At 33.9% G+C, this 15,688-nt stretch overlaps 1 protein-coding gene across 1 annotated transcript in view; it reads left to right on the top strand.

Annotated features, from left to right (window-relative positions):
* SAMSN1 (SAM domain, SH3 domain and nuclear localization signals 1) overlaps positions 1 to 15,688 on the top strand; it is a gene marked incomplete at its 3' end in the record, with an annotated part of 144,890 nt that overhangs the window by 108,631 nt on the left and 20,571 nt on the right. The window contains exons 8-9 of the mRNA XM_079705278.1: positions 9,815 to 9,886; positions 12,438 to 12,587. Of these exons, the coding sequence (XP_079561404.1) occupies positions 9,815 to 9,886; positions 12,438 to 12,587 (222 nt within the window). The remainder of the gene's footprint in view (positions 1 to 9,814; positions 9,887 to 12,437; positions 12,588 to 15,688) is intronic.

Raw genomic sequence — 15,688 nt, 5'->3', positions numbered from 1 at the left:
ATTTGTTTATCTTTCTTTTTATTTCTATTTCTCTAGGAGGTGGGTCCAAAAGGATCTTGCTGTGATTTATGTCATAGAGTGCTCTGCCTACGTTTTCCTCTAAGAGTTTGATAGTTTCTGGCCTTACATTTAGGTCTTTAATCCATTTTGAGCTTATTTTTGTGTATGGTGTTAGGGAATGATCTAATCTCATATTTCACATGTCCGTGTCCAGTCTTCCCAGCACCACTTATTGAAGAGGCTGTCCTTTCTCCACTGTACATTCCTGCCTCTTTTATCAAAGATAAGTTGACCATATGTGGGTGGGTTTATCTCTGGGCTTTCTATCCTGTTCCATTGATCTATCTTTCTGTTTTTGTGCCAGTACCATACTGACTTGATTACTGTAGCTTTGTAGTAGAGTCCGAAGTCAGGGAGCCTGATTCCTCCAGCTCCATTTTTCGTTCTCAAGATTGCTTTGGCTAATCGGGGTCTTTTGTTTTTCCAAACAAATTTTGAAATTTTTTGTTCTAGTTCTGTGAAAAATGCCAGTGGTAGTTTGATAGGGATTGCATTGAATCTGTAGATTGCTTTGGGTAGTAGAGCCATTTTCACAATATTGATTCTTCCAATCCAGGAGCATGGTATATCTCTCCATCTATTTGTATCATCTTTAATTTATTTCATCAGTGTCTTATAATTTTCTGCATACAGGTCTTTTGTCTCCTTAGGTAGGTTTATTCCTAGATATTTTTTTCTTTTTGTTGCAATGGTAAATGGGAGTGTTTTCTTGATTTCACTTTCAGATTTTTCATCATTAGTGTACAGGAATGCCAGATATTTCTGTGCATTAATTTTGTATCCTGTAAAACTCATAAAACTTATTTTTGTTACATTAAATAGGCTGATACAATAAACGCTTTTACAGGTATGGCTCATTCTGCATTGATTTTTTTTAGTTTTAGTTTCTTTTTCCTTTAGGTAATTTTCTTTGATGTAGTTTCAATTTACAGAAAACATCACTTGGAACATCAACTTCTGAAAGGAAAGATTTAGCATGGAAATTTTGACACAACTTTTTAAAACACGGTGGTGGAGTCAGAATCTGCACTTCCTTTAGATAGTTTGTGGTTGATAGGAAAGATACTGAACCAGAGAGATCAAGTAGACTAACTTTTGTTCTAAGAGTCCAGATGTACATTAAAAATATTTAGAGCATTGATACATATTTGAGTACTGAGTTGCCTTTACCCAAGGTTAAAATGTTACTGTTGAAGGCCTTATTTCACACCCTGCTTGTCTTTCAGCCTTCAGCCCCCTGACGCCCAAACAACTGTCTTCCATCAGTGCCACATGATAGTGTAATTATTTAACACTGCGGCAATCCTCACAGGTTATTTTAAGTGAGTTAAATTTGTTTCACACTCTTCAAAAGATCTCAGCACCTGAGTTAGTTAGAACAATTAAATCCTCGAATGCCTTTGGATAAAGGCTGACAAGCTTATTGAGATTTAACATACCATTATTATAGAATATTCATACAAGCACGTGCTGAAACAGAATTCTGAATTTTAAGAGCATATTACCAATGAACGCTCTATGTGCAATATTTAGATGATGTGAGAACTAATTGGCAGAGTGTGTGTGATTTTTAATTTGCCAGTATATTTCAAAATACTGCAGATGTCTGACTCATATATGCAAATTTTTCTTTGAAATAGACTGTGAAATTTTCCACCGATGCCTTACCCAAATATTGTCATGCTGGAGATAAGATTTTTATTTATTTATTTATTTTTATTTTTATTATTATTATTTTTTTTGAAGTATGTGGGTCTCTCACTGTTGTGGCCTCTCCCGTTGCGGAGCACAGGCTCCGGACGCGCAGGCTCAGCAGCCATGGATCACGGGCCTAGCCGCTCTGCGGCATGTGGGATCTTCCCGGACCAGGGCACGAACCCGTGTCCCCTGCATCGTCAGGTGGACTCTCAACCACTGTACCACCAGGGAAACCCCTGGAGATAAGATTTTACTTGAAGGTCCCGGAAGCTGGAGAGTGGGTAAAAAATGAAAATAAGGGTTCAATTCTTTTGGTTTTGGTCAAAAGGTTGATTTACATTCCAAAAAAAAAAAAAAAGAGACTCTCTAATTCTCCTTCATGTTGATAAATTTAGGATAGTCATTGTTTTAAGAAACCTACTCAGTTCTATTCTATATATCAAGCTAACTTTACATATTTTTCATTCCACTTAAATAGCAAGTTTGTTTGAAAGTGGAAAACAGGATCAAAACTTTGTAATGGAATGGCATAGTGGAGAGTACAGCAGGGTGGAGAATTGAAAAAAAAAGAGGGGTTTTTTTTTTTGCAAGTTTTGGTTCCTACAACAGTTTCCTCATTGAGAAGGACTATATGATTTCCAAGAACCCTGCTAGCTTTATATAATGAATAGACATTCTGTAATAACTAGAATTATACAAAACTAGAGAAGAAATGTGACGAACAAAAAAGAATCCTTTCTTAAGTTCTTTGCATTGCGTAGGGACACACACACACAAATGAGTTCAAACAACCCAAATGACACTTATTCAGCCTTATTTTTTTTTTTTTTTTGCGGTACGCGGGCCTCTTACTCTTGTGGCCTCTCCCATTGCGGAGCACAGGCTCCGGACGCTCAGGCTCAGCGGCCATGGCTCACGGGCCCAGCCACTCCACGGCATGCGGGATCCTCCTGAACCGGGGCACAAACCCGCATCCCCTGCATCGGCAGACGGACTCTCAACCACTGCGCCACCAGGGAAGCCCCAGCCCTATTTTTGTGGAAGCCAAGTAGACTATGTGGAAGAGGGTAACTGTACCACATAATCAGATAGTCTTCAAAAGGTAGTCCAGTAAAATACATTTATATCAGAAAGTTAGTTGTACTAAAATAAATTTAGAAAGCAAAACTTTATTTTCTCCTTAAATCCATCCATACCTCTAAACAACCATGACCTAAGTAATGTTAATGATATCTTTAAAAATTAGTTCCTTAGAAAGTTGTGCAACCATTTACTCTTTTTCTTTTTTTTTTAAGACTATTTTTTAAGAGCAGCTTCAGGATCCCAGCAAGATTGAGGAAGGTAGTTTTCCCATGATTCCCCCTGCCCTCCACCTTATTAACTCTTTGTAAATTATTTTTTAGCTTTTATATAGGTACATTTGGTTCCTTTTTTAACCTAACATTTTATTATGGAAAATTTCAAGCATATGTCAACCCAGAGTGTAGTACAATCTACCCCATATATCCATCACACAGTTAATCATTAAATAACCTCCATTCTCTTCTTTATGCCCACATACTTCCTGCACTCACTAGATTATTTTGAATTACAAATGAAAAATAACAATACTTCCTCAATATCATCATTTAGCTACTTATTTAAAAATTTCCTCAGTTGTCTCCTGGATGTGTTTTGCTACAGTGGTTTATTTGATCTATATCTAAATAAGATCTATGGATTTTACAGTATTTATTTAGTTGATACAACTCTTAAAGATTCTCAATTTATACTTTCCCTCTCTTATTTTTTTTTTCCTTCTGTTGATTAGTTGCAGAAACCAGGTTATTTGTCCTGTAAATTTTCTCATTGTCTAAAATTTTCTGGTTGACTTCATCTTTTTGATGTCATTTAACATGCTCCTCTGTCTCTGTATTTTTTGTAATCTGGTAGTTAGATACAGAAGCTGGGTGTGATTGCATTTTTTTTTAAAGAATATTTCATTGGTGATATTAGGTGTTTCCGTTATGAAGCCCATATTCTGGTTCATTCTTTTTTTGTGATTTGAGTAGTCATTGATGATTATTGCCTAGATCCATTATTGCATTAGAGACTTACAAAATGGTACTTTTGTAATTTCATCACTTAATTGATTAGCTAGAATATATACACACATATACATGGAAAGAAAAATTTTCCTTCATTAAATATTTAGTTATTCTAAAATATGTGTTATACAAGAAGGACAGATTAAATGTTTGTTTCTCCCTTTATTTGCCAGTTTTTATAATATGGCTGTAACATTTCCAAAGGTAACAACTGATATTTTTCTTCTTAGTATCATTATGAACTCATGAATTTTGATATATTAGATGTATTTCAATGTAGCTCAGTTATTATTCTTCCTTTTACTAAAATTGTCCCATATTTGGATACAATTTACCCTAGTGACAATCTTTTAATATGACCCTTGTGTTGTTTTGGCATGGCCCTAGTAGTCTTTGAAAGTTTACCTACTTTATGGCATGACAAAATGAAAAATTTGAGAATATAGACTGAGAATTTTGACTTCAAATGTCATTAACATCATTACTTATTTTCATTGTCTCTCAACATTCGCATTTATATATATCGATATCATTAACAATGGTGTGAATACTGAAAACAGGTTAAAAGTTAAATTTTTTCCTTCCAGTTTTATTGATATATAATTGGCATACAGTACTATATAAGTTTAACGTGCACTGCATAATGATCTGACTTACATCCATCATGAAATTATTATCACACTAAGTTTAGTGAACATTCATCATCTCATATAGATATAAGATAAAATAAAGATTAAAAAAATCTTTTCCTTGTGATGGGAACTCTTAGGATTTACTCTTTTAACAATTATATATAACATACAGCAGTATAAATTATATTTATCATGCTGTACATTACATCCCTAAGTAAGTACTTACTTATCTTACAACTGGAAGTTTGTACCTTTTGACTACCTTCATCCAATCCCCCTCTCTCTACACCCTGAATCTAGTAACCACCATCTGATCTCTTTTTCTGAGTTTGTTTTTGAAGTATAATTGACCTACAACACTATGTTAATTCCTGGGGCACAACATAATGATTTGATCTTTCTATATATTTCAAAATGACCAACATGCTGTCTATTTACCATTTGTCACCATACAATGATATTACATTATTATTCCTATATTCCCCAATTTCATAACTGTGACTCATTTATTTTTCAGTTGGAAGTCTGTATCTCTTAATCTTCCTCACTTATTTCTCTCATCCCCCCACCCCTCCCCTCTGGCAATCACCTGTTTGTTCTCTGTATGTATGACTGTTTCTGTTTTATTACGTTTGTTCATTTGTTTGCCTTTTTCAGATTCCACGTACAAGTGAAATCATACAGTATTTGTCTTTCTCTGTCTGACTTATTTCAGTTAACAAAACACCCTCTAGGTCCATTCACTTTGTTGTAAATGGCAAAATTTTGTTCCTTTATGCTCCATTGTGTGTGGGGGGTGTGTGTGTATTTGTATACCACATCTTCTTTATCCATTCATTTATTGATGTGCACTTAGGTTGCTTCCATATCTTGGTTATTGTAAATAAAGTTGCAATGAACAAAGTCGTGCATGTATCTTTTTGAATTAGTGTGCTTTTTTTTTCTTTGCATTAACACCGAAGAGTGAAATTGCTAGATTGTATGGTAGTTTTATTTTTTTAATTTTTTGAGGAACCTCCATACTGTTCTCCATTAGGCTATACCAGTTTACATTCCTACCAAGAGTGTACAGAGGTTCCCTTTTCTCCCCATCCTTGCCAACACTTGTTATTTGCTGTCTTTTGATAATAGTCATTTGACAGATGGGAGGTGATATTGTGATTTAGATTTGCATTTCCCTGATGATTAGTTATGCTGAGCATCTTTTCATGTGCCTGTTGGCCATCTGTATGTTTTCTTGGGAAAAATGTCTACTCAGGGCCTCTGCCCATTTTTTGATTGGGTTGTTGGGTTGTTTTTTTTTTCTTTTTTTGTTGCTGAGTTGTATGAGTTCTTTGTATATTTCTGATATTAATCCCTATTTGGATACATCATTTGCAAATACCTCCTCCTATTCAGTAGGCAGCCTTTTTGTTTTGTTGATAATTCCCTTTGCTGTGCAAAAGCTTTTTAGTTTGAAGTAGTTCCATTTATTTATTTTTGCTTTTGTTTCCCTTGCAGGAGGAGACATATCCAAAAAATATATTGCTAAGATCAGTGTCAAAGAACCTACTGCCTATGATTTTATCTAGGAGTTTTATGGTTTCAGGACATACATTTAAGTCTTTAATCCATTTTGAGTTTATTTTCTTATGTGGTGTGAGAAAGTAATCCAGTTTGATTCTTTTGCATGTAGCTTTCCAGTTTTCCAACACCATTTGTTGACGAAGCTGTCTTTTCTCTATTGTGTATTCTTGTCTCCTTTGCTGTAGATTGACTATATAAGTGTGGTATATTTCTGGGCTCTCTATTCTGTTCCATTAAACTGTGTGTCTGTTTTTGTGTCAGTACCATACTGTTTTGACTACTGTAGCTGTGTAGTATAGTTTCAAATCAGGGAATGTGGTAACTACAGCTTTGTTCTTCTTTCTCAAGATTGCTTTGGCTATTCAAGGTCTTTTGTGTTTCTATACAAATTTTAGAATTATTTGTGAATTCATACAATTCTGTGAAAAATGCCTTTGGTATTTTAATAGGGATTGCACTGAATCCATAGATTGCTTTGTGTAATGTGGTCATCTTTACAATATTTACTCTTCCAATTCATGAGCATGGTATATGTTTCTATTTGTTAGTGTCATTTTCAATTTCTTTCATGAGTGACATAGTTTTCTGAGTTCATGTCTTTTACCTCCTTAGTTAGATTTATTCCTAGGTAATTTTTTTGGATGCAGTTGTAATTGGGATTGGAAAACAGGTTAAAATTTGTCTATTTTTTTTTTTTTGGTCCTTTAAACCATCAAATTACTGTCTTTTTTAAAAAATTGTTTAAAATAATTCCTCTCTCTAAGCCACCAATTCAATATGAAATTAGATTCATTATTTTTATTTGGAATTGTTAAGGATTGCTTTTATTTTTATTTAATTTTGTTTATAAATATTTTTTAAAGTTACATGGTTTTAAAGTCAAATTTATAAAACAAGGCATATTCAGAGAAGTCTGTTTTCTGTCCCTTTTACTTTGCTTCTTTTACCCCATTTCTCTAAGAAGAAAAATATATTTTTGCCTGTATTGAGACAGATACATGTATTTCCACCCTTAGATAAAAGGCGATCTATTATGTACACTTTTCTCCACTTGTCTTTTTTCATGTACACTATATCCTGGAGATAATTCCATAGCAGATAGTTATATTTCAGTGTTTTTGCAGATGCACACATTTCTATTGTTTAAATTTACCATAAATTATTCAATCAGTCTTCTCTTGATGAACATTGGGGTTTATAGCTTTTCAATATTATAAAAGATTTACATTGAATGTGGATGAGTAAATAAATTTATATTCAAGTGTCTCTCTGACATAGATGTCTAGAAATGAAATTTCTGGGTCAAAGGGCAAATACATGTAATTTTGCTAGTTTTTCCAAATTACCTTCCATCGGTGTGCCATTTTACAAACACATATCTAATTGCATAAGGAAAGACTGTATAGATTTATAAAGAGTAAATATAATCTAATGTCAACAAAAACAAAGAATTATCTAAAATATAAATTGCATTTTTATTTAAGTTACTCTTTTGTCAATAGCTATTTGTTTATATAATAGCTCTGTCTTGATGGGAGCTCTGTCACCAAATGGTATTTGCTAAACCTAATCCGTTACAATTATACAGTGCAAAATTATCAATATTGAAATACATTCTTATTTATAAAGGAGTATCATCTATGAAACCAGCTTACCTCCATGATTCACCTTCTCACTAGAAACTTAACAGCAGTAGAAATTTCACATTTGTTCACTGTCCATATCTCATAGTCTACTATGAGTAGACTATTAGCCCTTTTTCATTAAGCCATAACCTATACATTATGAAACCATCTCAGAAAGTCACTAACTTTTTGACTAGAGAATACTGAAATTTTAAAAATGTTATTTTAGATACTTAGATTTGCTTCTAAAGGGTGTCTTAGGACAGATTGGTATTTTACTCCTCTGGCTTAAAGCTGCTGAGTGATTCATAATGAGATGACTGACAAAACCCAAAGTAATAGTCCTGAAAACCACTACTCCATTATCTGCTTCTCTTTATTGACATAGTGAGGGGAGAATTAATTTTAAAAGGTGGTGACTATTGATTAGTTAATGGCAGAAGATACTGTAGAGAAATGCTGAAGTGAGCTTATTCTGTGTCCTCATGGGCAACAACCGATTATCCAGTGGTGGATATCATTCTGTAACCCTCATTAATACTTAGTAGGCAGGACATAGGCTGGTTGTAGACTACAAAATTGCCCTAAGCACAGGCTCCAATAGTCCATAAGAATGTTTCAAGTATATAAAAGAGTAACAGATTTCCCTGTGTTCAGACTGTTTATAAGCAACACAAGAATACACTCAATTCCCTTTTGTGATTTTTGGGCAATGATGGCCTGGCAGAAATGCCTACTAGGCAAGTAGAAATGATTAATGCTCTGGGAAATCACTCTAAGTTAGTAAGCCCTGCGTGAGAACCAGAGTGGTTCTCAGTTTCAGTCCTTCTTTTTCTCTCCTCTCGCCACAAGCTGAAGGGCTTCTTCATCAGGGGTAGCAAGTCAGCAAAAGGCATTATTTGTGTCTAACACAGCCATCATCCTTGGGGCGACGTTCTGTACCACACTGTCTATCAAGCTAACCCCTTGTCACGTGTCAGGATCTTTTTATTTCAACTAATTTAAAAGGGAAACTAGGAGTTTTAAAGATCACTAGCAGGGAGACATGAGAATAAAAATGCCTGTAAAGACTAAGAGCCTTTGAAGCTGACTTGAACTAAAATGGTCTGTGACTTTTAAAGGACAATACAAAGTTTTATAGATTACTGACTCCCATTTTTAACTTTTCAAATTACCAGGTTATTTTTCAGTACCACCAGCTTATTTGGAAAATATTATAAGCTTGAAATGAGATAAAGTTCTTAAGATAGAACATATTCTTGGGATTTGTGGGTATATAAAGTCTGTAACATCTGATATCCACCACCCAAACAATGTATAAAATTAAATAGTGAGAAAATATCAATTTTGTGACTCAAAGACTCTAAACATTTTTGAAAACGTGTTTAGGAGAATCATTTACTTTGCAGTATATCAGGAATTGCTTATAATTACCTGCCTAGAATGAGTTACATAGGAATAAAAATTTAGCCTTGTAGGCAAGAAATATCCAAGAGAATAAGTATTCTATTAACATACTGAGCTTTTTCTCAAAACCAGTGAATGAAATTGACCCAGGGGTCTCACTGTAATTCCATGTTAAATGTGGAAAAATTCATTTTCCTCCCAACCTGTGTACACCTAAATGCTCTTTTCAATTTATTAATAGATCTGTGTATGTGCCTTCTCATTCTGACATCTAGTAGAGAGTTTCAAATTATCAGGAGTTAGCAACAGGAAATGCATTTGTGTTCATTTTTATTTTTTGATAAATATGATCTTTATGAGACACAATTGTGGATCTACTCAAATGCTTGTTTTTGTCTGTTTGTTCTCTTGTTTTTTTATTGGTTGGTTGTTTAGTAATACATGCCATTCTCAGGAGCAAAAGTAACACTATAAATTAAAAATAATTTAATAGATTTTTCTCCAAGGTGCTTAACACTGTAACATAAACATATGAAGACATTTTATGAACTGTAAATATTACAATGTTAATAATAGTTACACCTTCAGCACCTTTAGATATTCTAGAGAGAAGAGAGTTTTTAGTCCTGTATTTGCAAGAGACTGATGCTTACTGAACCATAATCTAATATATTTAGCAGTTTTATCAGTGAAGTCACAAATCCTAAATTTCCTTTCCTTTTTCTTTCCTATTTTATAGCGCAGCAGCAGTTTTGGGAATTTTGACCGTTTTCGGAATAATTCCGTATCAAGACCAGATGATTCAACTGGGGTTAGTATTCTATTCCATTTTAATGAGTGTTATACAAACACGTTATAAAAAATTGTGAAGCCAATATAAGTTTTACAAATTACAGTAAGAAAAAGAAAGATATTTAAAAATCATAACCTTGCATACATTTTTGTGATAAATGAACAATTATTTAGTAGCTAGTACCATGGTGGACATTAAGAGTGAAAAGCTATCTAAGAAACCTAACAGATGTTTGGGAAGGCAGAACATCAATTTAAGAAGAGATTTACAGTTTAAAGTAACACAGACGATCCCAAATTTTCTGAGCATTTCCACTATAAAACAACATATATGTTAAATTTTATGTAAGTTGTAATTGCTTTAATTTAGGAAATGATTAAATGGTTTAATTGGAAATTAGTTAAGGAGAGCATAGGCTGCTCATTTGCACTCTCATACTTCTGTACACATTGAAATGTCTCAGTGGTGACCATTCCATACATATTTGAAAACCATGAACACTTTGAATGTAGCTTAAGAAAAGCTTCCCATAAAATTATTTACATCATCATCAACATCATCACCACTACATTTAATTGAGCACTTACCAGGAAGTAAGCACAGCACTAAACACTTTACCTACCTGTAAGTAGGAACTATTATTATTTTTATTTTATCACTGAAGAAATATGTTTGAATAAAATTACTCCTAAATTATACAGGTCATAAATGAAAAAGGCAGGATGCAACATCGTGTCCAAAGTTTGCTATTTGTTATACTATCTAATAAACCATGGACCAACTGTGATAAGTGATTAATGAAATGTAAAACAACTAATAAAATAGTAGAGATGAGGGATATACATTGAGAAAAGTAAAAATATATGCTTATCATTGAACCTGATTTATCTATTCATGTGATAGATTTGTTTTAGATCAATAGGTTTTAGATCTTATGCACTTCTTAATTATTCATTCTATATATTGCATTTTCATTTTTACTTTTTTTATAAAGAATTTTTTTTATCATATCTGATTCTCAGAATACTTTTCAGATTCCTATATCCATCTACCTATAATACCTTTAAATATGTTTATTTCAGCAATGGATATTCTAGACAAAAAATAGTAGAAAGAAAATGACATTTATTATTACTTTATAAATACCTCCATTAGTGCATACATATGCGTGTGTATATATAATATATCCCCTTTTATACATATATTACATATATCCCTTTTTATTCACCTATATATTTATGTATATATAAACTTATGGATAAACTTGTATACATACATGAATATACATTGATAAACTTTTATACAGCTATATGGTCTATCAACATTTACACAGTTGTAAATAATACAATGCAGTATGTGTATACAAATAGTGAGAAGCCCTATAAATTTTTTTATCATGAGGGATTTCTTGTTTTTTTTTTTTTTTTTTTTTTTGCGGTATGCGGGTCTCTCACTGTTGTGGCCTCTCCCATTGCGGAGCACAGGCTCCGGATGCGCAGGCTCAGCGGCCATGGCACACGGGCCCAGCCGCTCTGCAGCATGTGGGATCTTCCCGGACCGGGGCACGAACCCGTGTCCCCTGCATCGGCAGGCGAACTCTCAACCACTGCACCACCAGGGAAGCCCTCTTGTTGATCTTTTTAACAATTTTTTATTTTATATTGGAGTATAGTTGATTAAGAATATTGTGTTAGTTTCATGTGTTCAGCAAAGTGATTCAGTTATACGTATACAAGTATCTATTCTTTTTCAAATTATTTTCCCATTTAGGTTATTAGAGAGTATTGAGTAGAGGTCCCTGTGCTATACAGTATATCCTTGTTGGTTATCTATTTTAAATATAGCCGTGTGTATATGTCAGTCTCAAACTCCCATATTGTATAAACCTTCAACTTTCCATAATCATACATAGATATATTTACTGTTATTAAGTTTATAATTCTAGAGTTAACCTATAAAAGTTGCTCAGGCTCATTCAAACTCATTGATTAGTAATGATGGCCTAGCAATTTGTGAAGGAATTTAGTGAACCTGATAAAGTAGTTTGCACATTTTTTAGCAAACCATCATTCATTTATTCAGTAAATGTATATTGAACATCTATTCTATGACAGTATCTCCCTTAGGCACTCAGAAAGTACTGTTACAATACAGGTGAAAATCCTTACTTCATGAAGCCTAGAGTCTAGGAGGAGACAGACTTTAAAACAACAACAAAACCTATAAATAAATATCTAAATAAAATTGTGATTCAGGCTATGAAAGAGAACAGCACAGAAAAATGTTGAAATTAAAAATATGTTTAGATAGTTTCTTCAAAGCTTTTGTAAAGGAAGATAGAAAAACCTGAAATTAAAAATATTTATAGTACTCTTTTTTGAAACTTAGGTAATGGTAAGTTAACACAGATAGTAATAAACTAATATACTTTCTTATTTATTTTAGTTTGTAATTTTACAGTGAAGATAAAGAACATTGAAGTAGAGAAAGAGAAGAAGAGGGAGTGTGGACAAATGACAATGTTTTTCATTGCTTTATTATTTTGTTTTTTGCAAATAATTCTAACTAGGTACATGAAGGGGAATGCATAAATCAAAGTGGAGAACAAAACAAAACTTCAAATAATGGAGGGAGTTTAGGTAAAAGAATGAGAGCTATTTCCTGGACAATGAAGAAAAAAGTGGGTAAAAAGTATATCAAAGCCCTTTCTGAAGAAAAGGTAAGTGTCCTCTGTTAATCACTTGTGTTTTTCTGTTAATGTTTTTCTAGATAATTTAGAAATATTTGGCAGTTTATGAAGACCTTCAATGTATTTTCTCCCTCAATAATTGTGCCCAGAAGTTGGGTGGAAGAAAGCATTATCACATTCTAATAGAGGAAATTGAGGCTTGGAAAGATCACACATGTAGTATGTGAAGAACATATGTCATTTATGTTGTAACAAACAGTAGTACATCACTTCTTTTCATTACCAAATGATATTCCATTTTATAGATAAGCCTCATTTTATTCATCCTTTCATCAATTGATGAACATTTGGCTGTTCCACTTTGGGATTATTTTAAATCATGCTGAATGAATGATTCAGCATGATTTAAAATATGAATATGAATATCTGTGTTCAAGTTTTTATGTGGAAGTATTCTTTCATTTCTCTTGATTATATGGTAACTCTGTCTGATACTTTGAGAAACTGGCAAACTATTTCCCAAAGAAGTTGCATCATTTTACATTCCCACTAGCAACGTGTGAGAGTTCCAATTTCTCCACATGCTTGCTAACACATTTTATTGTCTGTTTCTTTGATGCTAGCCATCAAAATGGGTGTGAAATGGATTCTCATTATAGTTTTGATTTGCACTTCCCTGATGACTAATGATGTTGAGAATCTTTTCATGTGGCCATTTGCATATCTTCTTTCAAAAAGTGTTTATACAAATCTTTTACCTGCTTTTTAATTAGGTTGTATTTTTATTGTAGCTTTTAAGCTTTTTTAAAAAATATCTTATGAATACAGATCTTTTATGAGATATACGATTTGCGATATGATATATTTTCTCCCGTTCATGGATAGTATTTTCATTTTCTTGATGTTGTCATTTACAGAACAAATGGTTATAATTTTGATGTAGTCCAATTTATTTTTTCTTTCATCAGTTGTGCTTTTAGTATTGTATTTAAGAAACCATTGCTTAATCTAGGGTTACAAAGATTTACTCCAATGTTTTCTTTTAAGAGTTTTATAGTTGTAGCTCTTAAATTTTGGTGTATGATCCATTAATTTTTCTACATGGTGTGTGGTAGGGGTCCAAATTCATTCATTTGAATGTGGATATTCAATTGTCCCAGCACTACTTGTTGAAAAGACAATTATTTCTCCATTGTATTGTCTTGGCATCCTTGCTGAAAAATCAATTGATCATAAATATATGGTCAGAAATATATGGATCATAAATATATGGATTTATTTGTTGACTCTCAATTCTATTCCATTGACCTATATGTCTTACACCTATTTTCTTTTTAACGCACTTCAATAGGATCTGTCCCCAGTACTCCATTAAAACAGTTGTCACAATCAGTATTAACCTCTACATTGCCAAATCGAATGGTCACTTTTCTTTCTTCTTACATGACTTTTCAGCTGTACTTGATGCAAATGATGATTTCATTACATATGAAACATTCTTTTTTCTTGGCTTCTTTGGGCATTCTTCTGGCTTTCCTTCTTTCTCAAAGTTTCCTTTCTTAGCTCTGCTTTCTTTCCTGTCCTTTTAAATATTGAGTCTTCCTGAGGCTTGTTCCTAGATGTTCTACTCAGTTTAGTCTCTCTTCTTAAGTGATCTCATCTTGTCTCATGACTTTTTCACAATTACATCTCTAGCTATGAGCTCTCTCTTTTTTTTAAATTTATTTATTTTATTTATTTATCTTTGGCTGTGTTGGGTCTTCGTTGCTGTGCGTGGGCTTTCTCTAGTTACTTTGAGCAGGGGCTACTCTTCGTTGTGGTGTGCAGGCTTCTCACTCTGGTGGCTTCTCTTGTTGTGGAGCATAGGCTCTAGGCCCGCGGGCTTCAGTAGTTGTGGAGCATAGGCTTACTTGCTCCGCAGCATGTGGGATCTTCCCTGACCAGGGCTTGAACCCGTGTCCCCTGCACTGCAAGGCAGATTCCTAACCACTGCACCACCAGGGAAGTCCCATATGATCTCTTTACTTATCTGTTATACTTATACAGCCAATTGTTTATTTGATATTATCACTTAGATGCGTAATAAATAACTGGAACCTAATATATCTAAAACTGAATTATTGATTCTCTAAGCTCTACAGAAAGTTTGTTTCTTGTCCAGTCTTCCAAGTAGAAATAGACAACACTGTCATAACTGTAGATGCTGGAAAGAAAAGAGAGGGGGGAGAGAGAGACAGAGACAGAGAGAGAAGAAAGCCTACAAATCACTCAAAATTCCTTCTTTTTCTCACTTTTCACACCAATTCATCAGCATATCCTCTTGATACTAACTCCAAAGTATATCTAAAATCCTTAACTTCTCCATGTAAATTATTCCTGCTTTAGACTAAATAAACAAACTCTCTTGCCTAGATTACCTAATTGATTTCCTTTCTTCCACTCTTTCCTCCATAAAAGTGATTCTCCACATGAAAGCCAGAAAGATCTTTGAAAAGTCAGATTCAGAACACATCACTCCCTTGGTTAAAATTTTACAGTACTAAAATGCATTCCCTTACTATGATGTGTTCATTCCAGTCCTCTGAGAAGTAGACCCCCAAGAAGGGAATAGACACACCAAAGACTTACTGGAGAAAATGCCTGTAAAGGATAAAGAGAAAGAAAAGATGAGCAAGGAAATCCTTCAGACTACAGTGCAAGTCTGACACCTGTAAAAGGACAGGAAGAAAGAAGGAGGATCATTCAAGTCTCAGGCTTCAACACTGTTCTAAGAAAACTTTGGCCAGATTGATGGGAAGTCCTTGAACCAAAAGTTTCCATTAGAGAAGCCCCACATCCCATCAGAATGGACTCAAATGGTAGACCCGCTGCTTAAGTCATTGGAACATGGCTTCCTTGCAAACACAGTGATCAATACAGAAGGCTAGTAGTTGGGGCTGTCAGTAAAGAAGGGTCCTGCAGCAAGAGATCTGAGTGCACATTTCCATGGTTACTGCAAGTGGTCTATAAAGCCCTTCCTGAGCTGGCTCCAGTCTACTTCTCTGAGCTCACATCCTAATACTCTCCTTGCTCTCACTCAGCTCCAGCTACCCTGGCCTTGTTGTTTTCCTCTGCATAACCCAAGCTAATTC

This window comes from Hyperoodon ampullatus (assembly GCF_949752795.1).
Source record: "Hyperoodon ampullatus genome assembly, chromosome: 5".
In the NCBI taxonomy this organism is placed as follows: Eukaryota; Metazoa; Chordata; class Mammalia; order Artiodactyla; family Ziphiidae; genus Hyperoodon; species Hyperoodon ampullatus.
This window is presented reverse-complemented; position numbering and strand designations above follow the sequence as displayed.